Raw genomic sequence first — 14,332 nt, 5'->3', positions numbered from 1 at the left:
CGCTGGTGCCGCCGGCTCCTGGCAGCTCTCCCGCTGGCAACCAGCCCCTGTCCCGCTGGGGCGAGGGACTCCGGGTCGTGCTGAGCAAAGCATTTATCAATACGTGCGGCCGAGGTTTTATTGCCTGGAGGCCGGACCCTTCCTGCTGTGATTGGAAATCGATGCCGCCCGCACACCTCCCGGATCGATGGCCACGGCCAGCCGGCTGTGCCGGGGTCAGCGTCCCCGTCAATATCCCGTCATTAATTAAGATGTGGAGTCTCAGCGCTATAAGCCTGATGCAGAAGTTGGCTGCGGCTCAGAGCGGAGCCGGAGTGGGGCCTGTTTGCTTACAAAAGTGACACATGTGTCCCTGCACTCCCCCTGAGGCGGGATCTGGCCGCTTTCTCCCCAGATCCCGGCCAAAATTACTGGAGAACACGGCCAAGGAAAACCTCCCGGGGAGGGTCAGGGCACTCCGGCCGTGCCTGGCCCCATGGGGAGCTTGCCATGTGGGGTAACCCCATCAGCTCTCCCAAAAGATGGGCCCCAGCGAGTCAGGGCATGTGGGGCTGTCCCCGGCCATCCCCCAGGTGTCCTGGCTGCCCCCGCAGCCCCACTCTCCCTTGCTCCCCCCAGGGTACCCCGACCACATGGTGTTTGCGGAGTTCAGGCGGCGCTTTGACGTCCTGGCCCCGCACCTGACCAAGAAGCACGGGCGCAACTACATCGTGGTGGACGAGAAGCGGGTACGTGCCCCGCGCTGGGGCTGGTGCTGCGGTCCGAGGGTCCCCTGCACCCTGAGGTGCTGCCAGCCCAGCCCTGATGCCCTTCCCTCTGCCCACAGGCGGTGGAGGAGCTCCTGGAGTCACTGGACCTGGAGAAGAGCAGCTACCACATGGGCTTGAGTCGGGTATGATGCTGGAAGCTGGCTGCGGGTGCCGGCGGCGGCACGGGGCCGGGGTGGGCGGCACGACTCGGCACAGCGCGGCGGGGCAGCACAAGGGCAGCACTGTTCGCTCCCACCTACGGCATTCCTCGTGCTTGGGGAATAAAACCCCACAGTGGGACAGGACCAGTGGCTGCAGAGGGGAAAGCCACGTCCCCGTCGGCCGGCGTGGCAGGAGGGTGGCACAGCGTGGCCGGAGGGATGCCGGCACCCATCAGCATCTCATCCCGCTCCCCTCCCGCAGGTGTTTTTCCGGGCCGGGTCACTGGCCAGGCTGGAAGAGCAGCGGGACGCGCAGACCAGCAGGAACATCACCCTCTTCCAGGCAGCGTGCAGGGGCTTCCTGGCACGGCAGCAGTTCAAGAAGAGGAAGGTTCGTCCCAGCGGCTCTCCCCTCCCCGCTCCGCTGCACAATTTCGCCTAAAATGGGCAGCGCAGCCTTTCTGCCGCCGCCTGGGCCAGCGCCTCCTCCTCCCGCCTCCCCCTGCGCCCGCCCAGCCGTGGGGGGCTGGGGGGAACTGGGGGGCCGAGGGGGAACCGGCAGGGAGGGTGCTGGGCATCGCCGTGGTGGGATGAAGCGACGTATCGACTCCTACTTTTATTATTAAAGAGGGCGGAAAATAGGCATCTCAGCAGCACCTCCGCCTTCCGCAAGATTAGCGTTTGGAGGGGCTGGAGAGAATCAAACAGCAGATAAGCTGGGTGCAATTAGCCCAAATGCTAATGAAGGGGAGCATGCCAGGGTGCCGACAAGGGTGCTGAGCGCCCACCTGCCCAGCTTTGCCCCGCCGGCGGCACCCCGTGTTGACACCGTACCCTGTGCAGATCCAGGATTTGGCCATCCGGTGCGTGCAGAAGAACATCAAGAAGAACAAGGGGGTGAAGGGCTGGCCCTGGTGGAAGCTCTTCACCACCGTGCGGCCCCTCATCGAGGTGCAGCTCACTGAGGATCAGATCCGTGGCAAAGACGTGAGTATCTCTCTGCTGGGGGACACTGGATGGGGCAGGGAGGGGCTCAGGGGAGTGTTGGTCCCGGGCAGGACCCCACGGTGGGATGGGATGCAGGACCCTGTGGCAGGATGGGATGCAGGAGCCCCGAGTGGGGTGGGATTCAGGATCCCGCGGTGGGTTGGGATGCAGGACCCTGTGGTAGGGTGGGATCCAGGAGCCCACGATGGGGGGAGATGCAGGACCGCGGCTGCCCCGTGCCCCCGTCAGCGCCAGGCTCGAATTGCTCCCTAATTTGCGAATCAGCATGTCATTAGCATCCCGAGAGCCGGCTGTTGCATGAGCCCAATTACAAGGCGTGGAGAATGGAAATGAAACCGTGTGCCGAGAGGCATATGCGGGGGCTCCGCGCCATGCTGGCAACCAGACACTCGTGCCCCCGCGGAGCCCGCCTGCCACGGAGCTGCTGCCTGGCTCATCTTTCACCCTGACCTGCTGAGAACGGGTGCCCAGGCTGGGGGCACCTGGGCCCCCTCCTGCCCCCCCCAGCTTGTGCTGGGACCAGAGGAGTGGAGGGAAAGACGTGCTTGAAGCTGGCAGCCGGGCACGCCTCCCTGGTGCTGGCTGCTGGTCCTTGGGCATGCCGGTGGGCCCCCTCCCTCTCCACCTGGGCTGGGTGCACCCAAAACCTTCGGGGAGCTGCCGATGGGTGGGTTTGCTCCCACCCCCTCTCCCGAGGGGCGTGGGGACCCCTCTCCGATTTTGCCGGGGCTGCCTGGTGTTCCGACACCATTTATGGGGTTGGAGTCAGCACGGCGGCGGAGCGGGATGGGGAAAGTCCCTGCCCAGCCCTTGGCAGGGCAGAGCGGCCCTCGCCTCTGGGGAGCCCCCACCCTGCCCACCCAGCACTGGGGGGGGACTGGGGGGGATGCGGAGACCTGCCAGGCTCCTGCCTGCCAACCTCTTCCCCTTGCGCCTGCCCCCTCCCTCCCCGCCCGCTCTGTTGCAGGAAGAGATCCAGCAGCTGAAGAGCAAACTCGAGAAGGTGGAGAAGGAGCGTAACGAGCTCCGGCTCAACAGCGACCGCCTGGAGAGCAGGGTAGGTCTTTGCCGGCACCGGGAGGGGGTGCGGTGCCGTGCTGGCCTGCTCCGGTGCCTGCCCCCACCCACGGTCCCGCTCCCCCCCCTGCCCAGATCACAGAGCTGACGTCGGAGCTGACAGACGAGCGAAACACCGGCGAGTCGGCCTCCCAGCTGCTGGACGCTGAGACGGCCGAGAGGCTGCGGGCCGAGAAGGAGATGAAGGACCTGCAGGTACATGCCCCTCTCCCCGGCCTCGCGGCGTCTCCTACCCCCCATCCCCGGCACTCACCACGGCCGTGTCCCCTCCCAGGCCAAGTATGATGCTCTGAAGAAGCAGATGGAGTCGATGGAGATGGAAGTGATGGAGGCTCGGCTCATCCGGGCGGCCGAGCTCAATGGGGAGCTCGATGATGATGATTCAGGTACCGTCCTGCCTCCAGTGCTCGCTGCCGGCACACCCTGGGCGCCCCGTGGTCTCAGCACCACGCCCCCCTCTCCACGGTGGCCCCATACCACCCCACGCAGCCCCTCGGTGACCCCGTTTCCCTGCGCAGGCGGCGAATGGCGGCTGAAATACGAGCGGGCAGTGCGGGAGATCGACTTCACCAAGAAACGGCTGCAGCAGGAGCTGGAGGACAAGCTGGAGGTGGAGCAGCAGGGCAAGAGGCAGCTGGAGCGGAGGGTGAGTGGGGGGCTCTGGCGACCCCTCGGTCCCCCTGGCGTGGGGATGGACAGTCACTGCCTGCTTGAAGCTACACATGGGGAGCACGTGGCCGGGGCAGCAGGGACGTGGTGGCTTCCCGGAGCCCTCATTGCCCTGCCTGCTCCTGCCCGCAGTTGACGGACCTGCAGGCAGACAGCGAGGAGAGCCAGCGGGCACTGCAGCAGCTGAAGAAGAAGTGCCAGCGCCTGGCCGCGGAGCTGCAGGACACCAAGCTGCACCTCGAGGGCCAGCAAGGACGTAACCACGACCTGGAGAAGAAGCAGCGGAGGTGGGGACCGCGCGCTGGCGGCTGGGGGGATGCGGAGGGGATGGCATCCTCGCCGCGCGGCGAGCCTCTTGCGAAGTGGCATTACCATTTTAGCAAGGAACTGGGCACTTCACCAGCTCCCGCTTGGCCGAGCTGTCTCCAGCGGGATGGGGCTGCCCGGCTCGGATGTGTTCCTTGGAGGGGGGACCCCGATGCCCTTTTGGGGGTCCCAGAGCTGAGTGATCCCCCGCTGTGGGGCCGTGCCCCATGGTGGGGGCTGCTCGTGCCTTGCCGCTCTGCTCGGTGCTCGCTCTCATCCCGTCCCCTCTCCCAGCCCCAAAGTTTGCTAACGTTATTAAGCAGCAGGGACGCTTTCATCTCATTATGGTAATGATCACACACACACAAATACAGCGAGAGAATCCAATCTAATTAATTTCAATTTCCGCGGATTGGAGTCTGTGCTAATGCAGCTGTTTATTACCCAGCGCGAGGAAAAATGGGGATTAGCTGCCGAGGTGTTTAACGCAGGTCACAAACTCAAGCGCAGGGTTGTTTTCCAAGCCCCAAAGGCAGCAATTTCAGAGCAAACCCGGCTGATCCCATCCCGGGGGTACTGGGAGAGGCTGCCCCGATGCTGCCTGGCTCCAGGCTGTGCTGAGCCCCGCCGGGGGCTCCTGTCCCCTCCAGGGCTGGGACCGGTGCCATCTCACGCGGGACCATGGCACTGGGCTGTGGCTGGGGGAGCTGAGCTGCCACAGAGCCCGTCTCTGCTGGAGCTACCCCTGTGTCCTGTAGCCCCTCCACGTCTTGCAGCCCCTCCGTGTCCTCCTCGGAGGCTGTGGTGTCCCCGGCTGCCTCCGCGTGGCCAAGCCCCCATGGTTAGCAGCCACAGTCCCTGCTGGCACATGCCATCCCCGCAGGGTGGCTGATGGGGCTGCTGGGGTCTGCGCTGCGGGCTCTGCGCTCTCCATTAGCTGCTGAGCGAAGGCGTCGGAAGGAGTTATTCCAAGTGGCTCCGCACCACCGTGCTGGCAATTAAAATCTCATCAACAGCATGTTTTGAACGAGCACCCGGCAGCACGTTGCCCTTCCCGGTGCCTGCTGCCGTGGGATGGGGATGCTTGGCCTGATGCTGGTGGCGCAGGGCTGGGGACTCAGTCCCCGGTGCCCGTCATGGGGTGCTGAGCACCTGCCCCGCTCTCCCCGCGCAGGTTCGACAGCGAGCTCTCGCAGGCGCACGAGGAGGCACAGCGGGAGAGGCTGCAGCGGGAGAAGCTGAGCCGTGAGAAGGACGTGCTGGTGGCCGAGGTCTTTGGCCTCAAGCAGCTGCTGGAGGTGAGTGGCCCCCAGTCCTGTGCCCAATCCCCCGACCGGCGGGTGCCCCAGGCTGACGGTGACCCCCTCTCTCGGCAGGACAAGGACTCGGACATCGCGGGGCTGACACAGAAGGCAGAGGCGCTGGAGGCCGAGCTGCAGGACATCTCCTCCCAGGAGTCGAAGGACGAGGCCTCCTTGGCCAAGGTGAAGAAGCAGCTAAGGGACCTGGAGGCGAAGGTCAAAGACCAGGAGGAGGAACTGGACGAGCAGGCTGGGACCATCCAGATGCTGGAGCAGGTACGGCGGGGAGGGGCGAGGTTTCTGGGTGGGGTGGTTTCGTGCAGGGCTGTTATTACCTGGGCCGGGCTTGCCGGGGAAGAGGAGGCGGTCGCCCTCAGCCCGGCGTCGGGCCAGGCATCACGGCTGCCGACGCGGCTCCTGGCCCTCCGTGCCATGGCCCGGCAGGTCACTGTGGGGCGGGCAGCCCGGCCGGCCTCAGACCGGGAGGTCTTCTGGGTGAGTGGCCCAGGGAGTGGCATGGGGTGGTCCCCATGTCCCCTTTGCTCTGACCATGTCTCCCCCATTTGCAGGCCAAGCTGCGGCTGGAGATGGAGATGGAGCGGCTGCGGCAGACCCACGCCAAGGAGGTGGAGAGCCGTGACGAGGAGGTGGAGGAGATTCGGCAGTCATGCCAGAAGAAGGTAGGGCTCAGCTGCGGCCCCTCTGCCTGGAGGAGACCAGGATGTGTCCCCGTGCCCCGGACAGGTGCCGGGAGCTGCCAGCCGGGCACCATCACGCAGCGCCCGGCTCCCACGCGGCCACGGCCCGGCTCCACTGGCCCGGCAGGTCCGACCGGTCCCTCTGCCACTTGGGCCAGCGCATGCCAGGCTTTGCACCTCTGGTTGCGCAAACACACAGCCAGTGGGGTCACCCGGTGTTCCCGGGATGTGGGGACACAGGAGGAGGGGGTCCCAGCCCCTTCCTGCCACCCTGACCAGCTGCCCGGGCTGTCCCCCAGCTGAAGCAGATGGAGGTGCAGCTGGAGGAGGAGTACGAGGACAAGCAGAAGGTGCTGAGAGAGAAACGGGAGCTGGAGAGCAAGTTGTCCGCTGTCAGTGAGCAGGTATGGCACGGGGCAGCCAGGCACGTGCCTCACTTTGGGGACCCTGGGGTGGCCATGGCAGGGTGGGTGCCCTGCCAGCATGGTGCCCTGGCACGGTCCTCCCTGCCACAGGCCAACCAGCGGGACTTCGAGACGGAAAAGCGCCTGCGTCGGGACCTGAAGAGGACAAAAGCGCTGCTGGCCGACGCGCAGATCATGCTGGACCACCTGAAGAACAACGCGCCCAGCAAGAGGGAGATCGCCCAGCTCAAGAACCAGGTGTGCATCCAGACCCCCTCAAAACCGCAGCCCTTGAGGGACACGGGATGTCCCCGTCCCCCGGCTGGGCGCTGAGCCGTGTCCCCACAGCTGGAGGAGTCGGAGTTCACCTGCGCAGCTGCCGTCAAGGCCCGCAAGTCGATGGAGGTGGAGATTGAAGACCTCCACCTGCAGATCGATGACCTTGCCAAGGCCAAGGCAGCGGTAAGTCTTTTTGGTGTGCGACGCACTGTGATGGGACCATGCCCCACCTGCAGCCACGGGGAGACCCCCACCGGCGTGGTGCACACTGGCTGGGTGACCCCACACCTTCTGGGGTGGTTTTGGGGGCCGGATGCCCCATCTCCTGGGGTGCAGCGGGAGACAGAGGTGGCTCCCCACAGCTGGAGGAGCAGCTGAGCCGGCTGCAACGGGAGAAGAATGAAGTGCAGAGTCGGCTGGAGGAGGACCAGGAGGACATGAATGAGCTGATGAAGAAGCACAAGGCGGCCGTGGCCCAGGTAAGGAGGGAACAGCAACTGTGGCACCCCTGGCCCCCCATAACACCCCTCGCAGAGCCAGCGCAGTGGGATCCTCGCTGACGGCCCCGGTGTGTCCCACAGGCATCCCGGGACCTGGCGCAGATGAATGACCTCCAGGCGCAGCTGGAGGAGGTCAGCAAGGAGAAACAGGAGCTGCAGGAGAAGGTGGGGAGCAGCGACATCGGGCATGGGCATGCACCCCGAGTGAAGCCAGGGGAACAGGGGGGCACCGAGAGACCCGCTGCCCACACTATGGGGGGGCCCTCTGCACTCTGGAGGGTGCAGAGCAGTCCCATGGGAAGCTCTCCATTGGGATGGGAGCAGCGTGGCTGGCAGCTCTGCTCCGGGGCGGCGTGGCGGGGGGCCAGGGAGGTTGTGGTCAAGGCTGAGGCTGTTCTCCCCCTGCAGCTGCAAGGTCTGCAGAGCCAGCTGGAGTTCCTGGAGCAATCCATGGTGGACAAGTCGCTGGTGAGCCGGCAAGAGGCCAAGATCCGCGAGCTGGAGAGCAGGCTGGAGTTCGAGCGGACACAAGTCAAGCGCCTGGAGGTAGGCGCTGGGCAATCCCTCCGCTCCAGCTGGGACCGGGCTGCAGCGGGACCGTCATGAGAAGCTGCCCGGGGGGTTGGCCGAGCGCATCCCCGATATCCCCTCCCCGAGACCCCCCACACCGCAGCCCTCCGCTGCCGGCAGCCCGGCCCCGACCCTGCAGGGAAAGCTCCCTGCAAGCGCCGATAACAGTAATCCACCACCCAGCCCGGCAAAGTGCTGCTATTTCCCCGCATTGACTATGGGAAATTATAGACTCTCCCGGCCCCGCTAAACGCCGCCTGCTTTATATTCTGCCGTTGCAGCTCTGCCGGGGGAGCGGAGCAGCTTAGCTCTCCTCTTAATATCTTCCTAGCTGTTATTTCCCTTCCCCGCTCTCTCTGCCGGGGCCATAAATATGCAGCGGCTGGCTCAGCGGCTGGGGGAGAATGGGAGCTATTTTTTCCCTACGTTACACGCTGTAATTACTTCACACACAGTTAAATCTATTTTTCCAACTCGGCAAAGCTTCCGCGGGTTATTCTGCCCCTTTCCTGGCCCTGGGCGAGGGGTTCTCCTTCGTCTCCTTGTGTAAATTCGTGGCGATGGGATGTGTCCTCGCGTGAGCCCTTGGTCGGTGTTGCTGCAGGGTGCGGGGGTCTATGGGGGGCTCTGGGGTGACCCTGCCCCGCTGCTCTGCAGAGCCTGGCCACACGGCTGAAGGAGAACATGGAGAAGCTGACGGAGGAGCGGGATCAGCGCGCGGCTGCCGAGAACCGGGAGAAGGAGCAGAACAAGCGGCTGCAGCGGCAGCTCCGCGACGTCAAGGAGGAGATGGGCGAGCTGGCCAAGAAGGAGGCGGAGGCCAGCCGCAAGAAGCACGAGCTGGTGAGGCACCCATGACAGGACTGGGCAGGGGGATGGGGGGGTTTCCGTGGGGTACCCGGCTCACCTTGCTCCCTCCCTGCAGGAGATGGACCTGGAGAGCCTGGAAGCTGCCAACCAGAGCCTGCAGTCGGACCTGAAGCTGGCCTTCAAGCGCATCGGGGACCTGCAGGCAGCCATCGAGGATGAGATGGAGAGCGACAGCAACGAGGACCTCATCAACAGGTGAGAGCGCCTGGGCCTGGCTCCCGCGCGAGGCACGTCACTGGGGCTCACCGCTTCTCCTCGCCACTTCTGAAATGCCGCGGGGACCCCTGGGCTCTTGCCTGGCCCTGGCAGGATGCCGCCTGTCCATCTGTCCATCCGTGCATCGTGCACACGTGCATCCGTCCATCCATGCATCGGGCACACATGCATCTGTCCGTCCGTGCATCGGGCACACGTGCATCAGTCCGTGCATTTGTGCATCCCTCCCTCCACACACAGCCCCCGGGCAGCTTCACCTGCTTGTGGAGGTACCTGAAATGCAGCCAGGGCCGTGCTGGCTGGCTGGAAAAAACCCAGGGATCCCAGGAGCCAGGGCAGCGCAGGCTGGTAGGACGTCTGGGATGCTGGGATCCAGCCCAGCCCAGGACACTGGGGTCCAGCCTGACCCAGGATGCTGGGATCCAGCCCAGGATGCTGGGACCCAGCTGGGTGCAGCCCCACAGCAGGGGTGCAGAGCAGCCCCATCTCCCTCCCCTGGCCCTTCCCCATCATTTTATTTGCCCCCCGTTTATTCCCCACCCACTTGGTCTTTTTTTTTTTTTTTTCATTTTCCTTTCATTTGATTTCCTTTCTGTTGTGTTTCTCCCCATCCATCCCCATCCCCCCTGCCCCCAAACCCCTCCCAGTTTGCAGGACATGGTGGCAAAGTATCAGAAAAGAAAGAGTAAACTGTGAGGAGCTCCTCTTTCCTTCCCCCCCTCCCCTAACCCCCACCTCACCCCCGCGGGCCGGGGCCCCGCATGCCGCTGGCCCACCTCCGCATGCCCTAACAGCACCCACGGCACTGCACGGCACATAACCGCATCCCACGCGGAGCGGGGGGGACAGGGGACGAGCCCCCGGGCCAGGGTGGGGGGTGATGCTCTGCCACGGCTAATGATGAGCGTATCGGCGGGGAGGTGACGCAGCCCCGCTGCCACGCACGATTAATACCCCCCGTCATGGTCGCTCCCTCGTGACTTGAGTCGCGCTTAACTAATGGCACGCTCGCCCGGACATAAATTGCGTTTGACACGGAGTTTAATTCCGCCGGTTATAAAACCTCAGCTGCCCCCAGAGTTTGTTTACGGGGCTCGTCGGTGGGGTTTTTTTGTTGTCATTCTGTGTTTTTTTGTTGTGTTTGGTTTGTTTTTTTTCCCAAGCCCAGCGTTGCCTGGATGTGTTGCAGGGGAGGGAGACGCACGTGATGGAGTGCGGCTTGTTGCTTTGAATTTAACGAGGAGGATTCATGTGCAGGGTCTATCCCAGCCCGTCCCCCGAGCCGGCTGCCACCGTCCCCAGGCAGGGAATAAGCCCAAAGCCGGGTGGATAAAACGTCCGTTTAAGATCATATGATATATCCCTTCCCCAGCAGTGGCTCCATGGGACACCTCGCCTCTCGCTGGCCGGCAGCGGGGGCAGAGAGGGGGCCGTGCCGCTTCGATTTCCTTATAGACCCCGCCGGTACTGCCATAACCCTAATGAAAGCAGTAAGCAGTTAGGTATTAAGGGAGATTTATGCAGGGATGCTTTTAACGTGGAGGAATGGATTTTGCAATGCATACGGCACCTTCTTTCTAAAGGCAATCAATATGGTTACGAACAGCCGTTATAAATTAGATGGTTTAAGCCAGATAGGGCTTTTTTTACGCCGGGACGTAAATCAGGGGCTCTCCGGCACGGCAGGGCTGTAAATCTGCCCACCGCGCTCCTGCGCCCGCCTTGCCGGAGTCGTTTCTGTTCTGCCTGCTAAACTCCTGTTTACCCAGGGCCATCAACATCGCTCTTCCTCGCTGTAATTTTGCACTTGACGGTGGCCTATAAAATGAACCCACTTAATTTCTTCCCAGCCCCAGAGCTGGAAATCTCCCGTGTTTCTGGAGCCGTGCCCTGCCTGCTGCCCCTCGCTGCCCCGGTGCCATCCCTGATGTCTTATCTTTCCAGTCCCGGAGCTGTGCAGTGGCAGGGGGGGACTTTGGGCAGAGGGTGCAGGAGCCCCTTGGCCAGGCAGGGGGGGTTTGGGGGGTGCGTGGCACGGCTGTGCTTCAGGGAGCCCCCAGCATGCAGGCTGAGCCGTATGCATGCAGGTTGCGCCTTGGGAGATGGAGCAGGACCATGGGACCGGGTTTAGCCCATGCCAGGGTGCACAGGCGGTGGGTGCTTGGGGAGAGTTTGGCACCCGCCGGCGCAATTTCACCTCCCCAGCACCCAAAATGTCACTGCCTCATGCTCACCTCTTGTTTTCTCCTGCCCCAACCTGCTCCTCCGGCAGCGACGGCGACTCGGACGTGGACTCGGAGCTGGAGGAGCGTGTGGACGGGGTGAAGTCCTGGCTCTCCAAGAGCAAAGGCTCCTCCAAAGCGCTCTCGGATGACGGCAGCCTGAAGGGCAGCAGGTGGGTGCAGGGCTGGCTGGCAGAGGATGGGGTGGGCTGTGCTGGGGGATGGCCGGGGTGCGGGGTGGGCACCCGTGGGACGTGGCGCTCTGGGTGTTTGTGTGGCTGGCCAGGGAAGGGTTAATGCTGGTGAGTGGCTCGGTCTCCATTGGGGACACATGTCCCCCCACCCAAGGGGACCTCCCTGGTCCCCCTCCCCAGCATCCCACCCCCTATGGCACTGGGACCCACCCTGGAGGTGCACGGGCATCCGCAGCCCCCACCCCATCTGCCTGGCCAGGGGGTGACGGTGGTGGGCTCCAGCCCTGCGCATCGTCCCCCTCCTCTGGCGCTCGATCTTCCATCCATCCATCCTCCCATCCATCCATCCTCCCCTCGGTTGCAGCTCCACCGCATCCCTCCCCGCACCTCTCGGCTGCCCACGCAGCCCCCGGCAGCCCCAGCAGAGTGGGGGGGACATGCCCGGGTGCCCCCACAGCGCAGGGCCGGCGTGGGGCTGGGGTACGCAGCCCTGCTCCTGCTCCTTGGGGAAGGCGCTTGCCTGCTGAGCGCAGATCGCTTTTATCCAAACCCAATTTCCTAGCAGGGCTCTGGGAGTCCCGGGGGGGCTCCCCCCTCCCTCTGCCAAGCAGGGGGGGAAAGATCTGAGCTGTTTTTTCTTAATTGGTTTAATTTATTCAGCGGTGCAGATGTAAAACATTTTGTTATTGGAGATAATTCCACCTTTTCTGAAGTCAGGAATCAAACGCAGCGGCTCCAGGTAGCCGACAATGAAATAAATTGAACGCAACACTTTAAAGGGGAATCAAAGTGGCGGGCTAGAACAATTCCCCCATTTACATGGCATTTTTCCACGACGCTATTTCCCGCTGACGCAAATTACCGCGGCTGCCTCGCCGCCGCGCTGTGTCCCCCCCCTCCCTCGCCCGCTCATCTCCGTCTCTCTCTTGTCTCCCCGGTGGGTGCGTGGGGCCGCGGTGCCGCCGGCACAGGTCAGCCCCGCCGGAGGGTCCCGAGGCCGAGGAGCGGCCGGTGTCGGTGTTGAGCTCCCTCAGCTATAGGAAGCGGCCAGGCCTGAAGGACTCCATAGGCGGCCGCGGGGACGAGCAGACGCTCTTCAGCGCGCTCAGCGAGCGACCGCCTTCCCCCGAGCGCGCTGCACGGAGGGCGGCCCGGGGCGGCGAGCCCGAGGACCGGGCGGCCGTCATCGCCCGCGCCTTCGCCGATGCCAGCGACCGCGCTCGGCAAGGGTTGGGCAAGCGTTGGTCGCTCTCGGCTGCCGACGGCGAGAAAGCCTCTGTCGCCTCCGCCCCGGTGAGCCGGGCCTCCTCCGCCTCCTGGAGGCTGGAGGACGGGGACGAGGGGGATGAGGGGTGCTCGGTGCTGAGCTTCGCCCTCTCCAGCCCCGGGAGCTTACGGAGCCGGCGTGGGGGGCCTGAGGGTCGCCCCGAGTCGCGGCTCTCCCTGGCTCGCAGCCGCCTGGAGGAGGCGGACGAGGGGTCCCGCGGGCAGCCCGCCCTGGGGCGCAGCTTCTCCGTGCCCCCCCGGCCCCGCAGTGCCGCCTCCGAGGACGGGGGTCCCGGGGACGCCCGCCCCGTGGGGCACCGCTCCTACCTCGACCCTGACCTGGAAGCCGCCATCCAGGAGGTGCTGAGTTACCGCCCGCCGCGGGCCGGGGGCTGCTCCAGCCCCGAGGCCGACTCAGGGGATGACAGACGGAGCGTACGGAGCGTGCGGAGCGCGGCCCCCCTGGGCGCCGCCGACCGCCCCCCCGGCAGCATCCGTCGCTCCGCATCCGCCCTCGACTTCACCCGGCGCGCCGGCCGGCACCGCAGCAGCTCAGGCTCCTCTGAGGAAGAGGAGGAGCGGAAGAAGAAGAGTGCCAAGAAGCACTCCAAGAAGGCCAAGAAGAAATCCAAGAAGAAGAAGAAGAAGCAGCAGTCATCATCCGACTCGGGTTCCTCCTCCGATTCATCCTCTGATTCCTCCTCCGGCTCCACTGGCTCCTACCGCAGCACCTCCAGCGTCAAGAAGGGCCCGCGGGCGGCGGGGGGCGAGGAGCCGGGACGCCCCGGCCGGGGCAAGAAGGAGGAGAAACAGCGGAAGAAGCAGGTTGACAGCCTGATGATGAAGTACCTGTACCGGCCCGAGAGCGACTGAGGCAGGAGGTGGGAGCGGTGTGTGCCGTGCAGCATGAACCTCCCCGTGTGCCACTAACCACTCACCCTAACCCTTGCCCGGCTCCGGGGACGGAGACCACCTCCGCCAGGCACCCCGGGACGGGGCACCCCGCTGCGCCCGCAGACAGCCCTGCTTTTTGGGGTGCTGCAGGGCATCCCCAACGCATCTCCGGCTGCGGGGAGCATCCCCGGCATGGTCACAGCGGGACTGGCAGCTGCCCGTGCTGCCAGGACGCAGCCTGTTTGGAATTAGCGGCTACGGGACACTGGGAAGCACTAATCCCTTCCCGGTTCCCTGGCCACCGGCCAGGACACAGCTGAATTTATTCCTTCAGGAAATTTAAGAGTTTTCCGGGATGTCGGCAGGTCCCGAAGGCTGTGGGGAGGAGCGGAGTGGGTACTAACACGCACCCGTTGCAGTGTGTGAACCCGGGGAGGGGTGGTTGGGGCTGGGAGGTGTTTCTCAGGGCGGTCGCATCCTGCTGCCCTGCGCCGTGTGCGATGCCCGTGGCAGGGAATCGCGGTCACCCCCCAGGGTCTGGGGGCTCTGTACCCTGTTCAGTGTGGCAGAGGGTGTGCCGGGGCTCGCCGGCAGCGATTTCGGAGCAGGTTTGATCCTTTTCCGACAGCTTGAATAGGAGAAGGGATGGAGGAGGGGGAAAAAAGCCTTTGGGAAACGTGGCGGCGGTTGGGCTGCCTGTCCCGGGGCCAGGGAAGGCACCACAGGGTGGCAGGGGTGAGGAACACCCCCAGCACCCAGCCGTGGGTTCCAGCGTGACCAGGACCTTGAGTGGTGACGCCCGTGAGCACCAGCGTTTGCATCCACGGCCACGTGCCTTTTTCCGAGCGCGTGGTGCCGGGGACCCGGGGGCTGCAGCCCCCTGGGCAGGCTGGGCTCGGCTCAGCCCCGTGAGGAGTCGCCCGTGGTGGAGCGTGCCCCAAATATCTC

General features: G+C 64.7%; 1 protein-coding gene across 18 annotated transcripts in view; it reads left to right on the top strand.

Moving 5' to 3' along the window:
- Positions 1 to 14,332, top strand: part of MYO18A (myosin XVIIIA) — a 39,169-nt gene that overhangs the window by 23,350 nt on the left and 1,487 nt on the right. For 13 of the 18 annotated variants that reach the window (XM_074593563.1, XM_074593562.1, XM_074593556.1 and 10 more), the window contains 23 exons: positions 619 to 728; positions 827 to 892; positions 1,173 to 1,301; positions 1,754 to 1,897; positions 2,886 to 2,975; positions 3,071 to 3,190; positions 3,270 to 3,381; positions 3,514 to 3,641; positions 3,797 to 3,951; positions 5,145 to 5,268; positions 5,347 to 5,547; positions 5,841 to 5,951; positions 6,269 to 6,373; positions 6,485 to 6,631; positions 6,722 to 6,835; positions 7,015 to 7,131; positions 7,234 to 7,317; positions 7,561 to 7,698; positions 8,380 to 8,565; positions 8,648 to 8,787; positions 9,456 to 9,500; positions 11,081 to 11,203; positions 12,196 to 13,371. In XM_074593563.1, coding sequence (XP_074449664.1) covers positions 619 to 728; positions 827 to 892; positions 1,173 to 1,301; positions 1,754 to 1,897; positions 2,886 to 2,975; positions 3,071 to 3,190; positions 3,270 to 3,381; positions 3,514 to 3,641; positions 3,797 to 3,951; positions 5,145 to 5,268; positions 5,347 to 5,547; positions 5,841 to 5,951; positions 6,269 to 6,373; positions 6,485 to 6,631; positions 6,722 to 6,835; positions 7,015 to 7,131; positions 7,234 to 7,317; positions 7,561 to 7,698; positions 8,380 to 8,565; positions 8,648 to 8,787; positions 9,456 to 9,500; positions 11,081 to 11,203; positions 12,196 to 13,363 — 3,857 coding nt within the window. In that variant the 3' untranslated portion in view covers positions 13,364 to 13,371. The remainder of the gene's footprint in view (positions 1 to 618; positions 729 to 826; positions 893 to 1,172; positions 1,302 to 1,753; positions 1,898 to 2,885; positions 2,976 to 3,070; positions 3,191 to 3,269; positions 3,382 to 3,513; positions 3,642 to 3,796; positions 3,952 to 5,144; positions 5,269 to 5,346; positions 5,548 to 5,840; positions 5,952 to 6,268; positions 6,374 to 6,484; positions 6,632 to 6,721; positions 6,836 to 7,014; positions 7,132 to 7,233; positions 7,318 to 7,560; positions 7,699 to 8,379; positions 8,566 to 8,647; positions 8,788 to 9,455; positions 9,501 to 11,080; positions 11,204 to 12,195; positions 13,372 to 14,332) is intronic. The other 5 variants (XM_074593570.1, XM_074593569.1, XM_074593554.1 and 2 more) reach the window with 3 other exon arrangements.

The sequence above is a fragment of the Larus michahellis genome, chromosome 7 (genome assembly GCF_964199755.1).
Source record: "Larus michahellis chromosome 7, bLarMic1.1, whole genome shotgun sequence".
NCBI classification, from domain to species: domain Eukaryota; kingdom Metazoa; phylum Chordata; class Aves; order Charadriiformes; family Laridae; genus Larus; species Larus michahellis.
This window is presented reverse-complemented; position numbering and strand designations above follow the sequence as displayed.